This window comes from Dermacentor albipictus, chromosome 8 (genome assembly GCF_038994185.2).
Source record: "Dermacentor albipictus isolate Rhodes 1998 colony chromosome 8, USDA_Dalb.pri_finalv2, whole genome shotgun sequence".
Taxonomy (NCBI): Eukaryota; Metazoa; Arthropoda; class Arachnida; order Ixodida; family Ixodidae; genus Dermacentor; species Dermacentor albipictus.
The window spans coordinates 53,583,589-53,601,852 of NC_091828.1; the positions used below are offsets into that span (position 1 = coordinate 53,583,589).

Genomic DNA, 18,264 nt, shown 5'->3' on the forward strand with positions numbered 1-18,264 from the left:
AGCACGCTTGTCGATTGTGAAGTCAAAGAACTGATTTATGTGAAGTAATACAGTTGGATGAACCCTGCATCTGTTGCAGGTGGTCTTGTTCTATTTTTGTTCTTGAGGTGGCAAACTATTGTCTGAATGAACAAGTGCATGTTACGATAAAAACAGTAAAATTGACGGTTTCTCACTACCACACAAACTATGATATACAAATGCTTAACAGTATCCTTCCGCGTGAATTGAATAAACTTTATGAAAGAGGCACTGGGCCATCAGAAATAAAACTAAGCGAGTTGACCAGTGCTATTTGGGCGTAGGTTCAAGCGATCATTTTGTTCATGCTCATCTAGGGATGCTTACGCTTCATGTCATTCAGGAAAACGTACCGCGTGATTCCTTACATAAGTTGTTTAGATCTCGTACTTTAGTTTGTATGAGATATCTCGTCATTTTTGTTTATTGTTAATGCGTCTATGGTGTTCCCGCGTTTTCCCGTTTATGTCAGTGTTCTAACGGGGGCGAGGGGCCAACCAGTTTTCTCTTTTCACACTGCAAATTGAAAAAAGAAAATAAAGCAAAAATGGAGACACTTATATTCTGCTTAAAAGCAAGAAAGAGTGGATAAGAATATTTGCTCTCAGCGCTGCAGTTATTCTCATTTCTTTATATTCGCTGTCACCATTTTGAAGAGTGCACATAGTGCCATGGATAGCAAGAACAATTATTTTCGGTAACTTGCACAAGTTACGAGCGACAGACGAAGTCGTTGTGGCGAAAGGGGGCGTTTTCTCAAGAGACGGGTACGCCTAGGCACTTTTGCAGGTAGGAGGCGTCTTTGAATTCTTTGTCAATAAACTCGTTCAGCCGCTGCAGCGCCTTCAGACGCCTGAAGGCACCGACGCCGATCTGCATAGTCGGACAGTCCGCGGCATTGGAGTCGTATTCGACGTCATAGGCGGCGATGCCGAAGGGGACGTCCGGGTAAGCGGCCTTCGCCTCACATATCTGTTGGTTGCAGAAACAAAACAAACGGGAAATAACACTCTGAGATGGAACATGGGTAGAAATTTTGACAGACAGACAGACAGACAGACAGACAGACAGACAGACAGACAGACAGACAGACAGACAGACAGACAGACAGAGGGACGGACGGAAAAATTGGCAGACAGAGAGATGCTGCCCTATTGTATTAGAGTGGTTACACATGCCACCTAAGATAATGGCAAATCTGTGTTATCTAAATTACTTTCATTCCGTTACAAACCTATCAGCTTTCTGGAGGAACACTCCAGCATCCACTTAGTTATTATGCCTGGACGTGAACCAACAACTCCTGCAGCGGCTGCGAGTTGAAAACGCCCTAACGGCCGACCTACACGGACGCGTGTCCGCGCGCGGAAGCTCGAGCCCACGGGCCTTGCGTTTCCCGCGCCTCTAGAGTAATGGCGGTGTCAACGTACAAGACGCGCGGGAGCGCGCCCACGTGGCCTACTATTTTCGCCTTTGCGGACACTGTTGTGTATTTTCGCGAGCCGGCCAGAGCGCAGATAGCTGTCTGAAGAAGATATCCGGGCGAGTCCCGCGCTTCCACGCGTAGGATGTGTCCTGCAGCATACGTGAGTCGCATGGGCGCGAGCTTTTGCGCGCCGGCAAGCGTACTATCAGCCAAAAGAGTAAACGGACCACTGCTTAGGTGGCCGGAGCGACTGCGGGGCCACACGGGGTCGCTGCTGTTGCACTCCGCGTACTGACGGCGAGAGTGCCCCGAGTGACGCCAGACTTCGCCCTCACCATAGAGTTTCTCACTACATTACCTAGAGGGAAATCTGGCGCTGCTGCGCTGTGGTATGCATGGGAATGCCGGTATATTGTGGATTCGGATTGGCATCGTTCTCGTAGAGACAAAACACCTTGAAGACGCGCTTGGCAAATACCGTTCCGTCTGTGACAATGATTCATTTTCTACTAGAACAGCACGTGAGAAGCTCTTTTAGCTTTATTATTACGCGAAAACATGTTTTGTTTAACTCTGATAACTTGTTATTGCGTGTACGATTATATGTTACATAAAAAGTACCAGCGGGCCGCTGAAGTTGGAGAACAGACGACAAGGTTCGCGCTCGCTTTGAAAGTTTGTAGTATGTTCTTGCTTTTCTTCGCTTGGTCATGCACTGTAGGTGAGTAAAGATGTAATATGCGTCAATGGAAACATTTTATGAAGATTTTACTTTAAAAACGCGTTATTTATGTAGCCATATCCACGTTTTAGACGAAGCCTCTTACAACACCAGCCAACGCGAGCCTCGCAGACACATATACCGTCATTCCCATGACGGCACGGTGCCCCCTTAAGAAACTCCCATAGACGGTGGCGCCAGATTTCCCTCTAGGTGTTATAATGAGAAACTCTATGGCCCTCACCCTCATGCGGGGCCTCATCGCGCTTGATAAATTTCAAGCGCGCCGTTTGGTTGCTCTGGTGCTGACGGTCGCGATGCATCCCCACTAGTCCAGCACATGGCGCTGTCCTGCAGTAGCGGGCGGCCGCAGGGCATCAAACCACTGCCCTGAGACGGCACGAAGACCAGTCCTGATTGTTGTATTGCTTATATTCACATTGTCTTTCATATTAGTGCATGTCGCCGGCGTGCACTACTGCTCGGTTTTAGGCAACATCGCGCAATGCACCTTTCACATCAAAACTTTATGAGAACTTTATAGCCATGAAGTTTCAGAATTGACATCCATGGGCTCCGTAGATTCCGCGGCCTCCGCGATATGCCGCGACGATCCCGCTCGCCATCAAAACGCCCTTTGTGCTCGGAGGGGGCTCCTTGCATTTCTGGCTATCTTTGTATGAGTTTATTGAGCCGATATAATTTCTCCAACTAGCTCTCTTGGCCTCCCAACGAATACGTCTCCCATTGTTTTTGCACGTTTGAAATTTATAAGGTTTTCTTCTGTTGGATATTTGGAAAACGTACGCCATGCTTTGTTTTGTTCTTTTCGTGCTTGCTTGCACTCTTCATTCCACCAGGGCTTAGGATTTACTATTTTTCCAGAGGTTTGTGGTATCGATTGTTTCGCGGCATGGATGATGTGTTCAGTTACATAAGCGGTCATTTCCTCAATACCAAGCTGCTTTACTGATTGAAGGGACATACATGCGAGCTCTTCGAATTCTGCCGTTTGCAGCATTTAGCTTTCATTTTTTTTTATATACAGGTGGGTCATACATATGTATCGCCTCTAAGAGAACTGGAAAATGGTCGCTTCCAAAGGACTCTGTGAAAGCTCTAGATTCAAACAATGGCAGAAGTGTTGCAGAACCAACCGCCAGATCTATTGAGGAGTAGGTGTTATGTGTAGTGCTATAATAAGTCGGGAGCTTTTTGTTAAACATGGATGCTGCAGAGGATAGAAGGAATTTTTCAATTACCCGGCCTCTTGCATCACAGCGTGAGTCGCCCCAGAGTCCACTATGAGCATAAAATCACCAACCACAATATACAGCTCAGGAAGCTGGTCTATTAGTTTTTCAAACTCAGTAATGTCGAGCCACCTGTCTGGTGGAATGTACAAATAGCATACAGTAATAAGCCTATTAAGCAAAGTACGGCTACTGCTTCATAAGGCGTGTCAAGTTGGAGATTTTGGCATGCAACAGTCTTTGGTATTATGTCCATCATCACTGTCTTTCCGGAAAATTCCAAACTGATTTAGAAAGTTCGAGTCACTTGATTTTAAGTGCTTTTCATGAATACAGAACACTCTAGCTTATACGTAGATAACAATTCTTTGACGTCATTTAGGTAATGCAAAAGCACTCTGGCATTCCATTGCAATATCTGAACGCCCATTATGACAAAGGTGTTTTTGGGAGTGTTCTGTGTAGAGTGATAATGTTATTTTGGTTATGGTGGAATTACTCGAGGTTTTTTTTCTTTTTTACGTCCCTCAAGCAAGCTGCGCTTGTATTTTGGTGCCGCTGGCACCGATGTACTTGTGTCAACCTCCATCTCCTTCTCAGAGGCGGTGGAGGCGGGGTCACGGGGTCACGAGGCTCTGGGAGACGTGTCTCAGGCCTCGGTTTTTGCACACTAACGCAGCCCTGCAAGAGCAAGGTCTGCGTGTCGTTGGATTTGGCAACACTGCGTGCTGCTGCCTCTGGGGGGGGGGGGGCACAAGAAGTCCCCCGTGGTTCATTGCGTGTGACCAGGGCGGGCTCTTTAGGCCGTTGTGAGAGTGCCCCTTGCCTCATCACAGCGGCAAAACGTTCGTTGCAAAGAAATGAAAGTCGCCTTCGCGCTTCAGAGAATATGATCTTTTCATTGATCTTAAGGGCAATAATTTCTTTCTCTTTTTTACAGATTGGGCATGAGCGTGAGAATGCAGATGATCCCCGTCACAGTTCGTGCAGTGTGATTCAGCATTACAATTATCAGATGGATGATCGTTAGAACTGCATTTGGCGCACGTTAACTTTCCTCTGCATATCTGAGCGCTGTGCCCGAACCACTGGCATTTGAAACAACGAATAGGATTGGGGATATAAGTCTCACACGGATTTTCACATAGCCTGCTTCGACTGAGTCTGGCAGTGTGGTGGAGCCGAATGTTAGGATTACATGTTTTGTGGGAATTTCAGTGTCATTCCGACCGATCATGATTCTTTGAACTTTGGTCACATTTTGTTCTGAAAAACCTTGAAGCAATTCTTAATCACTAAGGTCAAGCATGTCTTCATCAGAGATTACCCCAGGAACACTGTTCATCGAACGGTGCGCCGTGACAGTTACTGCTATGTCACCAATGAATTTGAGGTCGGAAAGCTTTTTAAGTTGCTCTTTGTCTTTCACTTCCAGAAGGATGTCGCCACTAGCTATCCTTGTAGCTTTGAATCCTGTGCCTAATGTGTCTCTTTGACACTTCGAAACTTTGAAGGGAGATAGTTTTCTGGCTGTTATATTGCCGTCACTGTGGATCACATGGTACGTCGCAAAGTTGTCGTAGCTCTAAGAAGAAAAATCGAGTGGTTGCTTCGTTGCGCCCCCCTTTTTAGAGGACGATCAGTGAGGGAAACGGAAGGAGTAGCCATGAAAAGCATTTGCCTTCAGCAGCAGCGCCAGCTGCCCACCACCGAGCCCAACATGGGGACGCCACAAGGCTTGTATCTCAAGACTTGCGCACGCCAGCTGTACGCCACTACTATAACCGTACATTGTGTCACCAAGGCTGGTTAGCCCCACCAGGTTAACCCTCGCCGCCTGGAAATTAGAATGGAAAAAAAGATAAGGAAAGGAGTGGAGAGAACGAAAGGTGCAGATGAAAGATTATGGATGGAGAGGGGGACAGGAAAAGGTGACTGACGATTTTTCCCGGGTGGGTGAGTCCGGGGGTGCCGTCTGTGTGAAGCAGAGGACAAAGAGGCGTGTTGCCTCCGCCGGGGGGCCTTAAAGGTCGAAGCACCCAGCATCGCCTCAACCCCCAGGATCCCCCTTTCCCCAAACATGGCTAAGCCGCGCACGGCTACACGCATGAGGGTCCAACCCTTCTGTGCTCGGGTACGTGGTGTCGCAACACAGATGCAGACGCCCCGGCGGGGAAGTATAATATAATGAAAGTATATGAAATATATATATATATATATATGTATATATTCGGAACACTTCCGTGAGGCCAGCAGCGATAATTCGCCTCGAGTGTCCATGCAATTTCTATCGCACAGCAATATATATTCTGGAGTGGCAGCCCCCGCAACTGTATACCAGCTTAAACCAAGCCAGTGCTTACCCCAACTTCATGTCTGAAAAAGTGCTGTGCCAGCTGGAGTCTGTTCAGAGTCAAGTTGGTAGACTAAATGAAAAATAAGACTTAATTCAAGCTAAAATATTACCTTGGGCTGAGTATTGATAATATGATATCCCATTAAATTTGCCGATGCATACATTCAGCTTTCCTTCTAAAACAAGTGACACAAAGACATTGGCCATCTTAAACACGCAGGAAGCATCAAAAAAGCGTTTCCTACTTTCTCCTGCGGCTTGACGTCTTTTAGTGCTTTGAATAAGATGGTCACGGCCTAGCTTCAATTTCAAGGCCACATCTTCGCTGCGGGTCTTTTTTTTAATCGTCCTTGGGTCTGACGACATTTATTTTTGTGAGAAGACGAAAGCCCACGTGGTTTCGTTTTCCAACAGCTGACTAGGCGAAGTGACCCGAACTCACCTTTTTTCTCATTGATATTTCGGAGTCGAACACCATCGTGAGGCCCTCGACAGCGTCGTAGCTATACTCGCCGACCACGTCGTCTCGAAAACGGTACTTCCATCCGTGGGAAGAGGGGCAGCGCTGCGTCAGAGGGAAGGGGTTGGGGAAAGTTCAGACCTTCGATGCAACCGTAGGGAGCAGCTATGCCTCTTGACTGCTGGCGTTTGCTTCTCTTACAGAAAAAAATTCTGGCAGAGCCGAGGCCACTATGACAGTCGACAGTGATGCGATAGCGTTGTATCAATATAGCCACACAACGTATAATCGGTACGAAGTACGTATGAGGCGTGTACAGGAGCGGGTCTCCTCTTTTGCGATTTCCTAAGAACGCTCGGCGCCATCTAGCGCCGCCGCGGCGAAGCCTGCGCGTGGCCTCCGAAACGCATGGCGTGCAGGTGCGTGCGAACGCTGAGAAACGCACCCTCCGCAACAACTGGGCTCTTCGCGCTTCATTCTGACACGCAGTGCCATCCAGCGGTACTGCCACGTAAGAAAGTGCGTGGCGTGCGAGACGAGAAGCGTGCGAGCCCCCTCAATAAAACTAAAGGCAGGGATGTTCCTCCTCGCCCGGCCTCTCGTTTTCCTGGTCGCTCGCCCTCGCAGTTGGGTCGCTCGCTCCGGAGAGCGCATATTCGCCCTAAGGATGGTCGATTAATCTTTTTTATTATTCTGTTAATAATTATTAATTCTTTATTTTAGCCTTTAATGGATTAATGGCTTTCGATGCAGGGTGTTTCATCCAAAAACTTATTAATCGAAAATTTTGTCGGGCAGCTTTCGAAAGGTTGAACCAGTTATCTACATTTGTAGGGCGTTATTTTAATGTTTGAGGGGTGGAATCAACTTTGAAGCAAGAGTGCATGAACGTTTGATAAAGGTTAATATTTAAGTGCATAAAGAGTTATAGTCGGCACTAGTGGCTTTTCCAAAGATAAACAATACATGTTATGAAATGGCCCTTAGTGCAGAAATAGATAAGAGACTTGCATGGCACTAGTGAACCCCTGGACAGTACAGTTAAGCAAGAAATAAGAAACATGGCAAAAATGAAAGGTGAACTCCAATGAAATATGCAAGAAATCGGTATATGCACAGTGGAAAAGAAAATAACTGCTTTAGGATTTTAAACCACGTGTTCTATTCTAAAAGCGAAGGAATGTATTGGCTGGGCTGGTCGGGTGAAGCAGACACCTTGTTTGAATAGCCACACAACCAGCACGCGAGAATAGGTGCTCAGACGCCATTCGTCGGAATAGCGTCCGAGCACTATGTATATCACCTACAAATTCATCAATTCAATGTGTTTGCGCTGCTCGTAAGCGCGTACGTGTACAACTGCGGAATCAACATAGACATGAGGTGCTCGGAATCAACATAGACATGAACTCCATCGCCATGTGAAATAGATGCTCCAAGCCGGCGGACATGCTGTGCCACGTCTATAGTGGACTGGGAGTGGCACTACCATCAACTACTGAGTTTCCTATAGCATGTCTTGAATCGCAAAGGAATTTCAGGCCTCCGGTTTGGGGCGGCGTGTGCGGTGTGCGGGTCGAGAGGGGAAGCGATTAGCTCCGCACCACTCGGGGCTCGGAAAAACAGTCGATCGTCGCTCTACCAGAGCAGCAGTCACTGCTCGTGGGCCGCCATTCCAGTACGATTTCAGAATGTTTGCGCCACTCCTGTCAAACTGTGTAAAGCGATTAATCGAACCGGGTCTAATCGGTTAAGTCGGTTGAACGAAAGGTGGACATAGATGAACTATAATCGTTTTGCGGGATACATTTAACCCTTTGAGGGTTGATTGTTTTCGCCATATGCGACCACCCAGGGTCGATTTTTTTATTGCACATTTAAATTCTTCAGAGGGACCTATTTCGAAAAAAATTTACCGTAATTTTTCTAGGGTGACCGTAAAGTGAGAAAAAATGATTTTCATTGGCATATATGTACTGTTGATTCGTGAAAAACAATAAAAAATAGCAAATAAAGTTATAACAATTAAAAAAATTGGCGCATTGTTATATACAATGTCCACACGAGAAAAATACACAAGAAGAATGTGCACACGAAATTTTTTTGCAAGTCTCAAATGTTCCTCTTGCACAAATATTTCTTCAGCGTGTGGTAGTCCTTGAAGCAAGGCTCCACACAGCGGTTTGTTGCACTCAGCGCACATGTACCTTGTGTCCTTGCGATATTTTTGCTGTTGAGTGGTTTTGGCGCATACGTGGCACCTCCTCTGGGTACTGCTTCCCTGAGCAGCCGTGGGAGGAAACTTCTGAATAAAGTGACAAAAAAGGAAACGCATGCACGGCGGCATCCTTCGTATGCGGACCCCTGTGAGTAACAAACGAGCGAGTAACAGGCGGTCACCCTTTGAATGATAAGAAGGAGATAGCACTCAGTTTTGCGTGCGAAAGAAGCCGAAACCGCATGCGGAACAAAACCGAAACTAACCGCCGCGCGCCCGCGAGGGCGCCCATGCGCGAGCGGTAGCAGACGCTCCGGAGCAAAAAAAGAACTATACAACGAAAACCGAAATAGAGAAACGCGAGAAAAAAATTCCATGTATTCCCACATAGTGGTAGCACACGCCAGGCAAGAAAAAGTTAGGAAATTAGCGCGCGTTTTAAACGTACAGACGGCGCCGTAAATATACGGCTTCGACCATTTGCGGACCTGTTCGCGGCGCCGTATATTTACGGCATCGACCCTCAAAGGGTTAATAGATTAATCATTCATCGGCATTAGCAACCCTAAGTTCGACCATACAGTTACGCGAGGCGAGACATTGAAAAATTGTCGTTGGGTGTTTGCGCATAGATTTTTACCGTACTTAAATCCTGTGCGCCACGTGAACGAAAAAAAGCTCTGTTCGTACGTTCTTGTACCTAAAGTACCCTTAAATGGATACTAAAAAACTTTTGACGCCTAGGTTTCTAGCCCAGATGAAAGCTTGGGGGCTGAAATTGGCTGAGACAGCCTTGTCTTCAGGCAGAAAGTAGTGCAAAAGAATGAATTTCATGCATTTTTCGCAAAGTACCGCGTCTAGCGGCGGCGCGGTGAACTAAAGGAAGTGACCTTTCTGCGACGTCGTCTGTGCCGGATACCGGCGCGCCAGCCATCGCACGCTTCTTTACACCCTCATGGACAGCACCGGACGGCAAACGAACCACGCCTCAATAACAGAGTTGCTCTCGGCCGCACACTTGTTTACGCTAGCGGAGCTTGTGCCGAAGTCTTTAATATCGCAGTTTATGTTGTGTGCTTCTTTGCAATGTGATCAGTGAAGCACCTAGACAACGCAGGAGGATGCCTTTACGTTGCTGCGCGCAAGGGCGCGGGGAAAAGTATTGTCGGGCGAGACAAGCCATGTGATACCTTTCCAGCAGAGCCGAAGCTTCGAAGAATATAGATTCCCGGTACACACTGATCTCGGCCATCATACGCACCGTCAAAGCGTGACCTTCTATCCTCTGAATACTTCGAGGACTGTGACTATCAGACGAGCTCTGCTTTGCTGCAGAGCTGTGGCATGTTAGCGAAAAAACAGCGCCTAAATACTGGCGCTGTCCTCACCATTTCCTCTAGAAAGCGGACACAAGAAAGGAACGGAGCAGGCGGAGGTGCATTCGAGAAGACAACAGGAGTTATGCTTCTTAGTTCCTTATTGCACAGCGGAAAAACGAAGACCAGATTAGCGGGCGATGAGAAACGACATCGTGCCATCTTCGTAATGCCGCTCTCTCGAGTGGTGCTGGCTGCGGCATGTAGTAGCAGAGTAGCGTCCGCAGTGGAAGCACGCCAACGCTGACGCAAGTAGAAGGTGGACTGGAGCGGACGCCGAATGGAAGCCACAAGCGTTCTTTGCATACGCTCGCTGTAGCGCAAGGGTCGACTGCCTGTATTTACGCGACAGCACTAAGGAGCTCGTGTCGCAGAAAATCCGGCGTCGTCGGCGTTGCCCATGAGCGAAAAATCCCGGAAGGCAATTCATAAATAAAAATGGCTGTGGCTTAGCTAAGGTTAAGCCCAGGATGCGAAGCATGCTAGCCTTTATTTTAACGCGACAGCGTTAAGGAGCTCGTGTCGCAGAAAAGCCGGTGTCGTCGGCGTCTGCGGCGTTGGCCCTGAGCGATAAATCTCAGCAGGCACTTCATGAATAAAAAACAACTTGCAAGATGGGCTGGGTGGGAATCGCACCAGGGTCTCCGGAGTGTGAGACGGAGACGTTACCACTGAGCCACGAGTTCGATGCTTCAAAGCGGTACAAAAGCGCCTCTAGTGAACGCGGTGTTGCCTTAGATACGAGCTGTTTCTAAAGCTCAGGCGTGCGTCGCTTGCTCAGGCGCACATTTCGTTGTCGCGCCGAACGCTGCGTTGCTCGACGCTCACCGCGTCCGATGCGGGGCGCGTAGTCGCTGCGCCGTAGCCCATTGTCTTACACCCCTTGGCGGGTCGACGGGAACGCTGTCGCGTTCCACTCTTGAAGGCGAAGCTTAAGCGTCCGCTTTGCAGCTGTTATGACGTCATATGGTAGCTACGCGGCCGCGCGCGGCGCAGCAAGGAAGAGCGTGGTTGTGCGGCTAGTATGCTTCGCATAAAACAGCTTGCAAGATGGGCTGGGTGGGAATCGAACCAGGGTCTCGGGAGTGTGAGACGGAGACGCTACCACTCAACCATGAGTTCTTTTTTTTCTTTATTACCGACATGGCAACATACAAAACAAGATATTTTAACAATACAAAACAGTCACGACAAAATCTCTGCCATTGGTTGGCGGTCACAGGACTAAAAACGCTTGAAATTCGCTAGCTCAGTCATCACACTGAGCCATGTTGGTTTTTCTTTTTGCAAATTATACATTTCCTTAATATGACAAATGCTTTCAATGAAGTATTCTCTAACAGGCCGTGCGTTTATTTCGGCATGTCTCACGGCTATTCTAGTTTTCCATAAACTATGCAAGGACACCAGCATGAACATGTCATAGGGTACTTTGTCTTCATTTAGAGTAGGCAGGAAACAAATCCCATATGGTGTAATCGGCAAGTCCTTCTGTAGCGTTCTCTGTAAGATATCCCAATGGAACACAGCATACCAGCAGTCAAGAAAAATGTGTTCTACTGTTTCGGGTTTCCGGCATAGTGAACAGTTGGCGCTCAAAGGCACGGAAAGTCCTTTTTCATCTAGCCACGGTTTCACAGGTAAAGTATTGGTGTTGAGCTGGAAAAAGAAGGACTTTACCGACGGGCGTACTGGCATTCGTTTTACTCTTTTTAGTACGTCCTTTTCAGGTCCAATGCAGAACATAGAGCGATTTAATGGCACCGGTAACATTGTGTCTACCAGGTCCTTATATAAGCGCTTTCGTGGTACCCTACTTAAGTATTCCATGGAAAACCGAACCTTTAACAGCAGAAAAGCCAATACTACCTCTTATAAGAAACCATGCGCTCTGCCTTGACTGCACCGATGTGACGATACAATAAACTCAGGTACAGCTTCGCTCAGCCTTGTTTGAAACATAGTTAATAAAAATGGGTCATTTTGGTCCCGTGAGTAAGCAAACCTCGACACAATCTGCCTAATGAACAAATGTGCCAGACCTAATCGCCCATTTTTAACCGAACGAAAGAGATTAGTGCGACTGGTGCGCTCCTTGCTAGAACCCCATCCAAATACCGCGAGTACTCAGTGTAAACGTTGTATGTTAGCCCTTGTCATGCACAACGCTTGGAGCACGTAAAAAATTTTGGCTACGGCAAACAGGTTGCACACTGTCGCACGAGCAAACATAGAGAAATTGCGGCCTCCCCATTTAGGTTTACATTCACGAACCCTTTCAGTTTCGGCATTCCAGTAATCAACGGCGTCACGGTAATGCTCAAGCGGCACCCCTAGGTACTTTGCCGGCGTGACTGTCCAGCGGATATTTGCAAACTTACTCGGATGGTCTTCCCACACCACCCAAAGTTGATAGCACTGCCTGTCATTCTGCAGTATGATAGAGCCTCTGCGACCGCGATTTCGATGCTTTCTTTATCCCGACAAAACAACGCGATGTCATCCGCGTATGCCATCACTTTCACTTCCGCGGACTGCACTCTGAAACCCGATATTCTATTGTCATTCTTGATTTTCCTACATAGAGGCTCTAGGTAAATTGCGAATAAAAGTGGTTACATACCACACCCCTGGCGCACAGATGACCGGACGCTAAAGCTTTTGGTAACCTCCTTGTTTATAATGAGGCTGGCGGTACAGTCTTGATAGCACATCTTTACCCCATCTAAGATCAAATCCCCTACCTTTATGTATTCGAGAATACTGAAAAGAATTTTATGGGCCACATGGTCGAAAGCCTTCTGCATATCTAACTGTAACATGGCACAGTGTTCACCTAGGTCGTTACAGTATTCTAAAATGCTTCTGGCAATATGAATGTTTGTGTAGATGGACCTTCCTTTAATGCCGCATGTTTGATGCTACCCTACTATGCTGGTCACCACTCCCTGTAATCGCTTTCCGAGCACTCTTGTAAATATCTTATAGTCTACATTCATTAGTGATATCGGCCGGTAACCGTCGACAGCTAACAATGCCATGAGTTCCATGGTTCAAAGCGCGACAAAAGTGCCTCTAGTGAATGCGGTGTTGCCTTAGAAACGCACCGTAGAAAGTTATACTGCGGTGTATATCGGTAATTATGAGCATGTAAATTGCAGGAGTCACGATTAAACGACTAGCGAAGTACGTTTCCGCTATATTTTCTCTCCGCTTGGCGCACACGCACAGCCATCTTGCGGCAAACACAGAAGACCCCCCTCCTCACAATGTACAGCGCTGCCGCGACAGGTGGCGCGCCACTCGCCCGCTTCTCCCCTTCGTCTCGTTTGAGCGCATTGGGGTCGTGCGGGGACCGGTGCGAGGATGCGCCAATACCCTTGCGATTAATAAGTTTTCTCGTTCTCTCCCCTTCAAACTTACAGCGGGCGTAACTCGAACCCTCGTTTTACGCGACGCGGCTCCTCTTTCCGCTCACAGCGCCACTCCTAGGTGCAGCGTCCGATGCGGGACGTCTCTGAGGTGATCGCTGCGCCGTAGCGCGTCTGGCGGGAAAGCGTCCCCTGCGATGTGTGCCGTGCTGCTGGCGAGGAGTCACGCGTCTGCGTGGTGCTCCCAAGCGAGATAGAGGACGATCGCAACGAGGCGTCGGCCCCATGATCGCGTCCGCCTTCATGGCGCGTCGCGGCCCGGCTGTCCGTGCCGATCACGACGTTTGGCTCCCGTAGATCGTTTCGCCCTCCGAGACACCCGAGTTCTTTGGTTCGTTCCGCGTTCTCAGGCGCATGTTTCGTCTTTGTGTGACTGAAGAGCGTGCCGAGCGAATGAGTGGGTGGTGCGAACGGGTTGCGATAACGCTATCGCGTTCCACTCTTGAAGGCCAAGCTTAAGCGTCCTCCAATTTTCGGCGTCTCCATATTATCGGCACAACGTGCAAATCGCCGCCCTCTTTCTGTACTGTGTTCAGAAAGTACGCCTTGTTTTCCAACTTCAACCGCGCTCCAAACTGCGCCTCGACTCATTATTCGAATTGTACACACTTGGAATATGCTCCGTCGTCATAGACCGACTACAGAGCAAGTTCAGGTCGCCCTCCTGTCTAACTGCGCCACTCGTGCAGTCGCTTTCACTCGCACCTTCCACGGTTGCACGCTCACGAAACAATGAGAGGCGGACGTCGGGCAAGTGCCGGCTGCCCGCCTGTGTTGCTGCTGCAAGCCGGCACACATGACGTCACGACCGTCGGCGCGCTGCCCCGCGCGTACCGGTGCGCAGCCGCCGCGTGCTCACAATCGTCCAAAAATACAGCCATCTGTTATAGGGCCCCTCACCAGGTCTGGCCATCTTTAGCTGACAAGCGGAGAGCATACAATGCGCGATAACGATCGTGTCTGCAAAGTATTACATCGCTACGCGCCGCGGAAAGATATGAAATTTCAAACCCAACTTCGTTTGCCCTTCGTCTTGCCGCGCTTCAAGCCGGAGGGTGACGTACGCATGCTATTGCGCCTACGTACACGTGCTTGTTCTGTGACGTCGCTCGTGGTGACACGTGACTTCGAGAACTAGTCAAGGCAACATGTTTTTTTTTTTAATATGTTGCTTGAATGCACGAATTAAAGCTTAGTGACATAATAAAACAGAAACCGAATGTCTCAGTGTTTTTGTTTTACTTTGCACCGCAAGAAGTGAGACCTACTTCCGTTTCGTCTGCTTGTTCCCACGCTGTACAGTCAGTCACGCACCCATACACATAAACTATGTCGTTCTCTACTGTGTTCCAGCGCGCGACCAAGCTCTGTGATCCGCTTGTGTCTGCCTCAGTATTCGTCTAGCACTGACTTATACCGGTAGTCGGGTCCTCGTGCACAGCGCGCAAAATCGTGCGCAGCGCGTAATGACACAATCACAACAGCTCGCGCGAGACACCGCCAGCGGAAGTGCGCCGCGCCACATACACAAAAAAAAAAGCTAGGAAAAAATGCAGGCGGGGCCCATGACGTAAGCGTCACGCGATCCTCGAGCTTCGGTATGGGAGAACGCAGGGAAGGAATTTCGCTTGCGGAGGCTAGGCGAGGGCAAATGGCGAGAGCGTCTTTGTTGGCGGTGAAGCTGACCTTTTGAAATCATGGGTTCGCGGCGCTGAAATGTTCGTATCTCGGCTATTAATAAGCCGATTGGAAAGGTTTTTTGCGGGAGAACGCTCCGTAGGGGACACGTAACAACATCTAGCGTATTACCGATATTTACTGTGTGATCTGGTGAGGGTCCCTTTAAAGAACAAGTGAAATAAACATTGCTTCTCTAAACAGTAAAGTCTTGCGAGTTGAATTTCGTTGCTTCCCTCCCCTAATTTGTTTTTTCATATACTTGTTCAGCATCCCTTTAAAAGCAATTCCTTACATGAAATAAAACTAAAGCCGAGTTGTCCAGTGACGTGGGTAGCCACGAAACTTCGTCAAATCCTTGCGAATGCCTCGCCGCAGCCACTCGACGGCCAACTGTCATGGTAACGAGTGCGCTGAGACGCGGAAAAGAAGAAGAAACAATAGAGAGAAAGGCGCGAAAAATACTACTTGACGATGCTGAACCATTTTTTTTTTGAAGCGAGGGTAAATGCCTCAGGGCATACAGGGGTATGGGATGGGGGTGAATAAGAATGATTAAAAGAATGAACAAAAAGGTTTGCTGATCTAATGAAGTCCAAGAGGGATCGATAATGTAGTCCCTGCGTCCACGCAGTGTAATCGCTCGGATTATGCGGCGAAAGTGATTAGGAGACGCAGACCATCTCGTTGGCTCGATTCAGCTCAGCATCGGAGAAATTAAACGGATTGTTTTCGACCTTGTAGAGCGGCAGATTTCCAGTGGCAGAATCCAGTTTACAGTCACGCCAATCAGCATCAAAGACGTTCATTGAAGAGCGGCACAGAACAAGTGGCACAAACCCAGCGTTCCAAGTCGGCGTTAAAGAGTTTCTTCGAGCAGCTGTGCCTACCCAGTCCCGCGTCTGCAGTAAGCAGTTGGAAAACGATGCTAGTCGTTTGGGTCCCTATTCGCATCCGCACTACATTTTGCGCCCATCTTTATTCCGAGTGTAATGTGCCAACTAGTTATTAAAGCCCATTGTAAAATATAAAGACGCGAAATAAATGGACACACACAAGAGAAGAGAACGGGACAGGGCACCTGTCCCGTTCTTATTCTTTATTTCTTATTCATTTCTGCGCTAAGCGCCATTTGATAACATGTATTATTTATATTTTGAAATACAAGTAGTGCCCACTATAACTCTTTCAGCACTTAAATATTGACGTTTATCAAACGTTCACGCACTTTTGCTTCAAAGTTGATTCCACCCCTCACACATTAAGATAGCGCCCTAGAATAGTATATAACTAGTCCAACAAGAAGTGTTTTTAAGTTACTAAAGTAAAGTACACTAGTCGGCGCTCTGTCCTGTCTATTCCTCTTCATCCGTTATTTCTTTTGTTTATTTCTTGGGCTTTGTTTTGTCTCGACCACTGGAAATGCACCAGCCGTCTTTGCGGATACCTTCTTCTGGCGATGAAAGATAAGCTACGGAGGCAAAGTGTGCACAGATTAGGAGGCTCCTGAAATTAGTCTCAAAGTTGCCTTTGCGTGGGAACATAAAGCAATATGCACCTACTTTACTAGAGCGCTTATGTTAAAACAAGACCCAAAATACAGCACTCAGTGTTAACGCTTACTTCCGCTTTTATCATCCGTGTTGCGGCAAATGCGAAACCTCGTTATCTCCACCAGGAAACAGAAAGCGCTGACAATCGCCGTCTATACTCTGCAGGACTGCTTCGCAGTAACGAACACATAAAAAGACCACCCCTGTGGCTTTTGGTTCAGTATACTTCCTGAATACGGTTTACTAAATCGCGGGTTCTTGCGTCTCTGCCCCTATGGCATAGTAAGAAGGCTAGGCGAGCTCACCATCTGTGGTTGGGCGTTGTACATGACGCGGGGGCCACTGAAGTCTTTGCATGGGCGGAACAGGTTGTCCGCATTCTTCCCGCCGCTGGCGTTGGTCGCCGCATAGATGCGGCCGCGCATGGAGAAAGATATGGCCATCCACGTGAAGTCCCACTTGTGGCTCTGCATCCACTTCAGGTTGCTCATGGCTTCCTTCTAGCTCGACAGAGAAAGGGTTCAGGGAGACGGCGCATAACGTCAGAAGGACGCTAGAAGTTTAGAGAGGTCAAGTATTCTTTAAGGCTCTATTGTCAATACTGTAGAGGAAAAGTAAAAGTTAGGCCTAGCGGAGAAATCACCCGCCGCGTTGGTGGCTGTGGTGACAGAGAAGTGGTTCTTGAAAGGAAAAGGAAAGGTTGACGCTACATTCTGCAGCCCTTGCGGGAGCACGCCTCCGTGTCGGTGGCTGTGGTGTTCCGCTGCTGCGCGCGATATTCCGGGTTCGAATCCCCGCCGTGGCGGCCGCATTTTGACGGGGGCGAGGGGTTTGACGGCGCAGCGCGACAAATGCTTTTGTATACTTCGATTGATGTGCCCGTCAAAGAACTGCAGGGAGCCAAAATTAATGTCGTCTGCCTTCTGCTACTGCATGTCTTGTACACCTTTAGAGCGGTAGAAAACCCCTAAGCAGCCAATCATAACGGTGACAACGAAAGCTATGCTTGCGATTTTTGAATTTCGCGGCAAAACCTCAACGTCAGCGCACCGTGTGACGTCACGAATTTCAAAGTGTTTTCTATTCTTTTGGCCACTTTGGATGATCAAGTTGGTCTGTTTAAATGTTGACTGATCGGACAGAAGGACGTTTCCGCGATCCCTGCTAATCCACCTCGACTTTGTTTTCTCCCTTCCGCTTTAACCTGGCGTGGAGTGGCAGTCCTGAGACACGCTTTTCTGGCGACACGCTTTTTTCTTGGCTTTTGTTCTCGTTGAACGTTCTCTCTCTCTGTCTCAAGAATTGTTGGGGTGGGTTACGCTATTTTTTTAAAGATGCAATGCGCTCCTTTTTTACCTATAATTAACCACATTACATCCGACCAGACGTTGTCCGCATCCATAACGTTACGGCAAGGTGGCGCGGGACTATCAGGATGGCGCTGACACCCGTCCTTCGGGCTTCCGTCTTTTTTTTTTCCTACCTTACCAAGCCTTATTTCCGAAGGCAACAGTGACAACTATGCCGTGGCTTAGCTTACCACTACAGCACAATTTGCGTCTCCCTTTAAGCTTTAAATTAGGGTGACATAGGCTTAGGTCGCTTGATATGACTGACAAATTTCCAAACACAGGTTGGAAATAGCTGATGATAACTGCAGGTCACTTGGAAAGATCTCCGTTCTGCAGTTGGTACAAGTTGGGCTAATGAAAAAGGTGAAGAAGCTAGATTAGTACAATGCGCGTACGGAGCACCATCGGGCCATTCTTCCA

General features: G+C 48.2%; 1 protein-coding gene across 2 annotated transcripts in view; it reads right to left on the reverse strand.

Annotated features, from left to right (window-relative positions):
- Window positions 1-632: 632 nt before the first annotated feature.
- Window positions 633-18,264, reverse strand: part of LOC135921642 (uncharacterized) — an 80,410-nt gene continuing 62,778 nt past the window's right edge. For both annotated transcript variants that reach the window (XM_065455921.2, XM_070522820.1), the window contains 3 exons: window positions 16,798-16,992; window positions 6,220-6,342; window positions 633-993 (listed from right to left, as the gene is read on the reverse strand). In XM_065455921.2, the coding sequence (XP_065311993.1) occupies window positions 778-993; window positions 6,220-6,342; window positions 16,798-16,992 (534 nt within the window). In that variant the 3' untranslated portion in view covers window positions 633-777. The remainder of the gene's footprint in view (window positions 994-6,219; window positions 6,343-16,797; window positions 16,993-18,264) is intronic.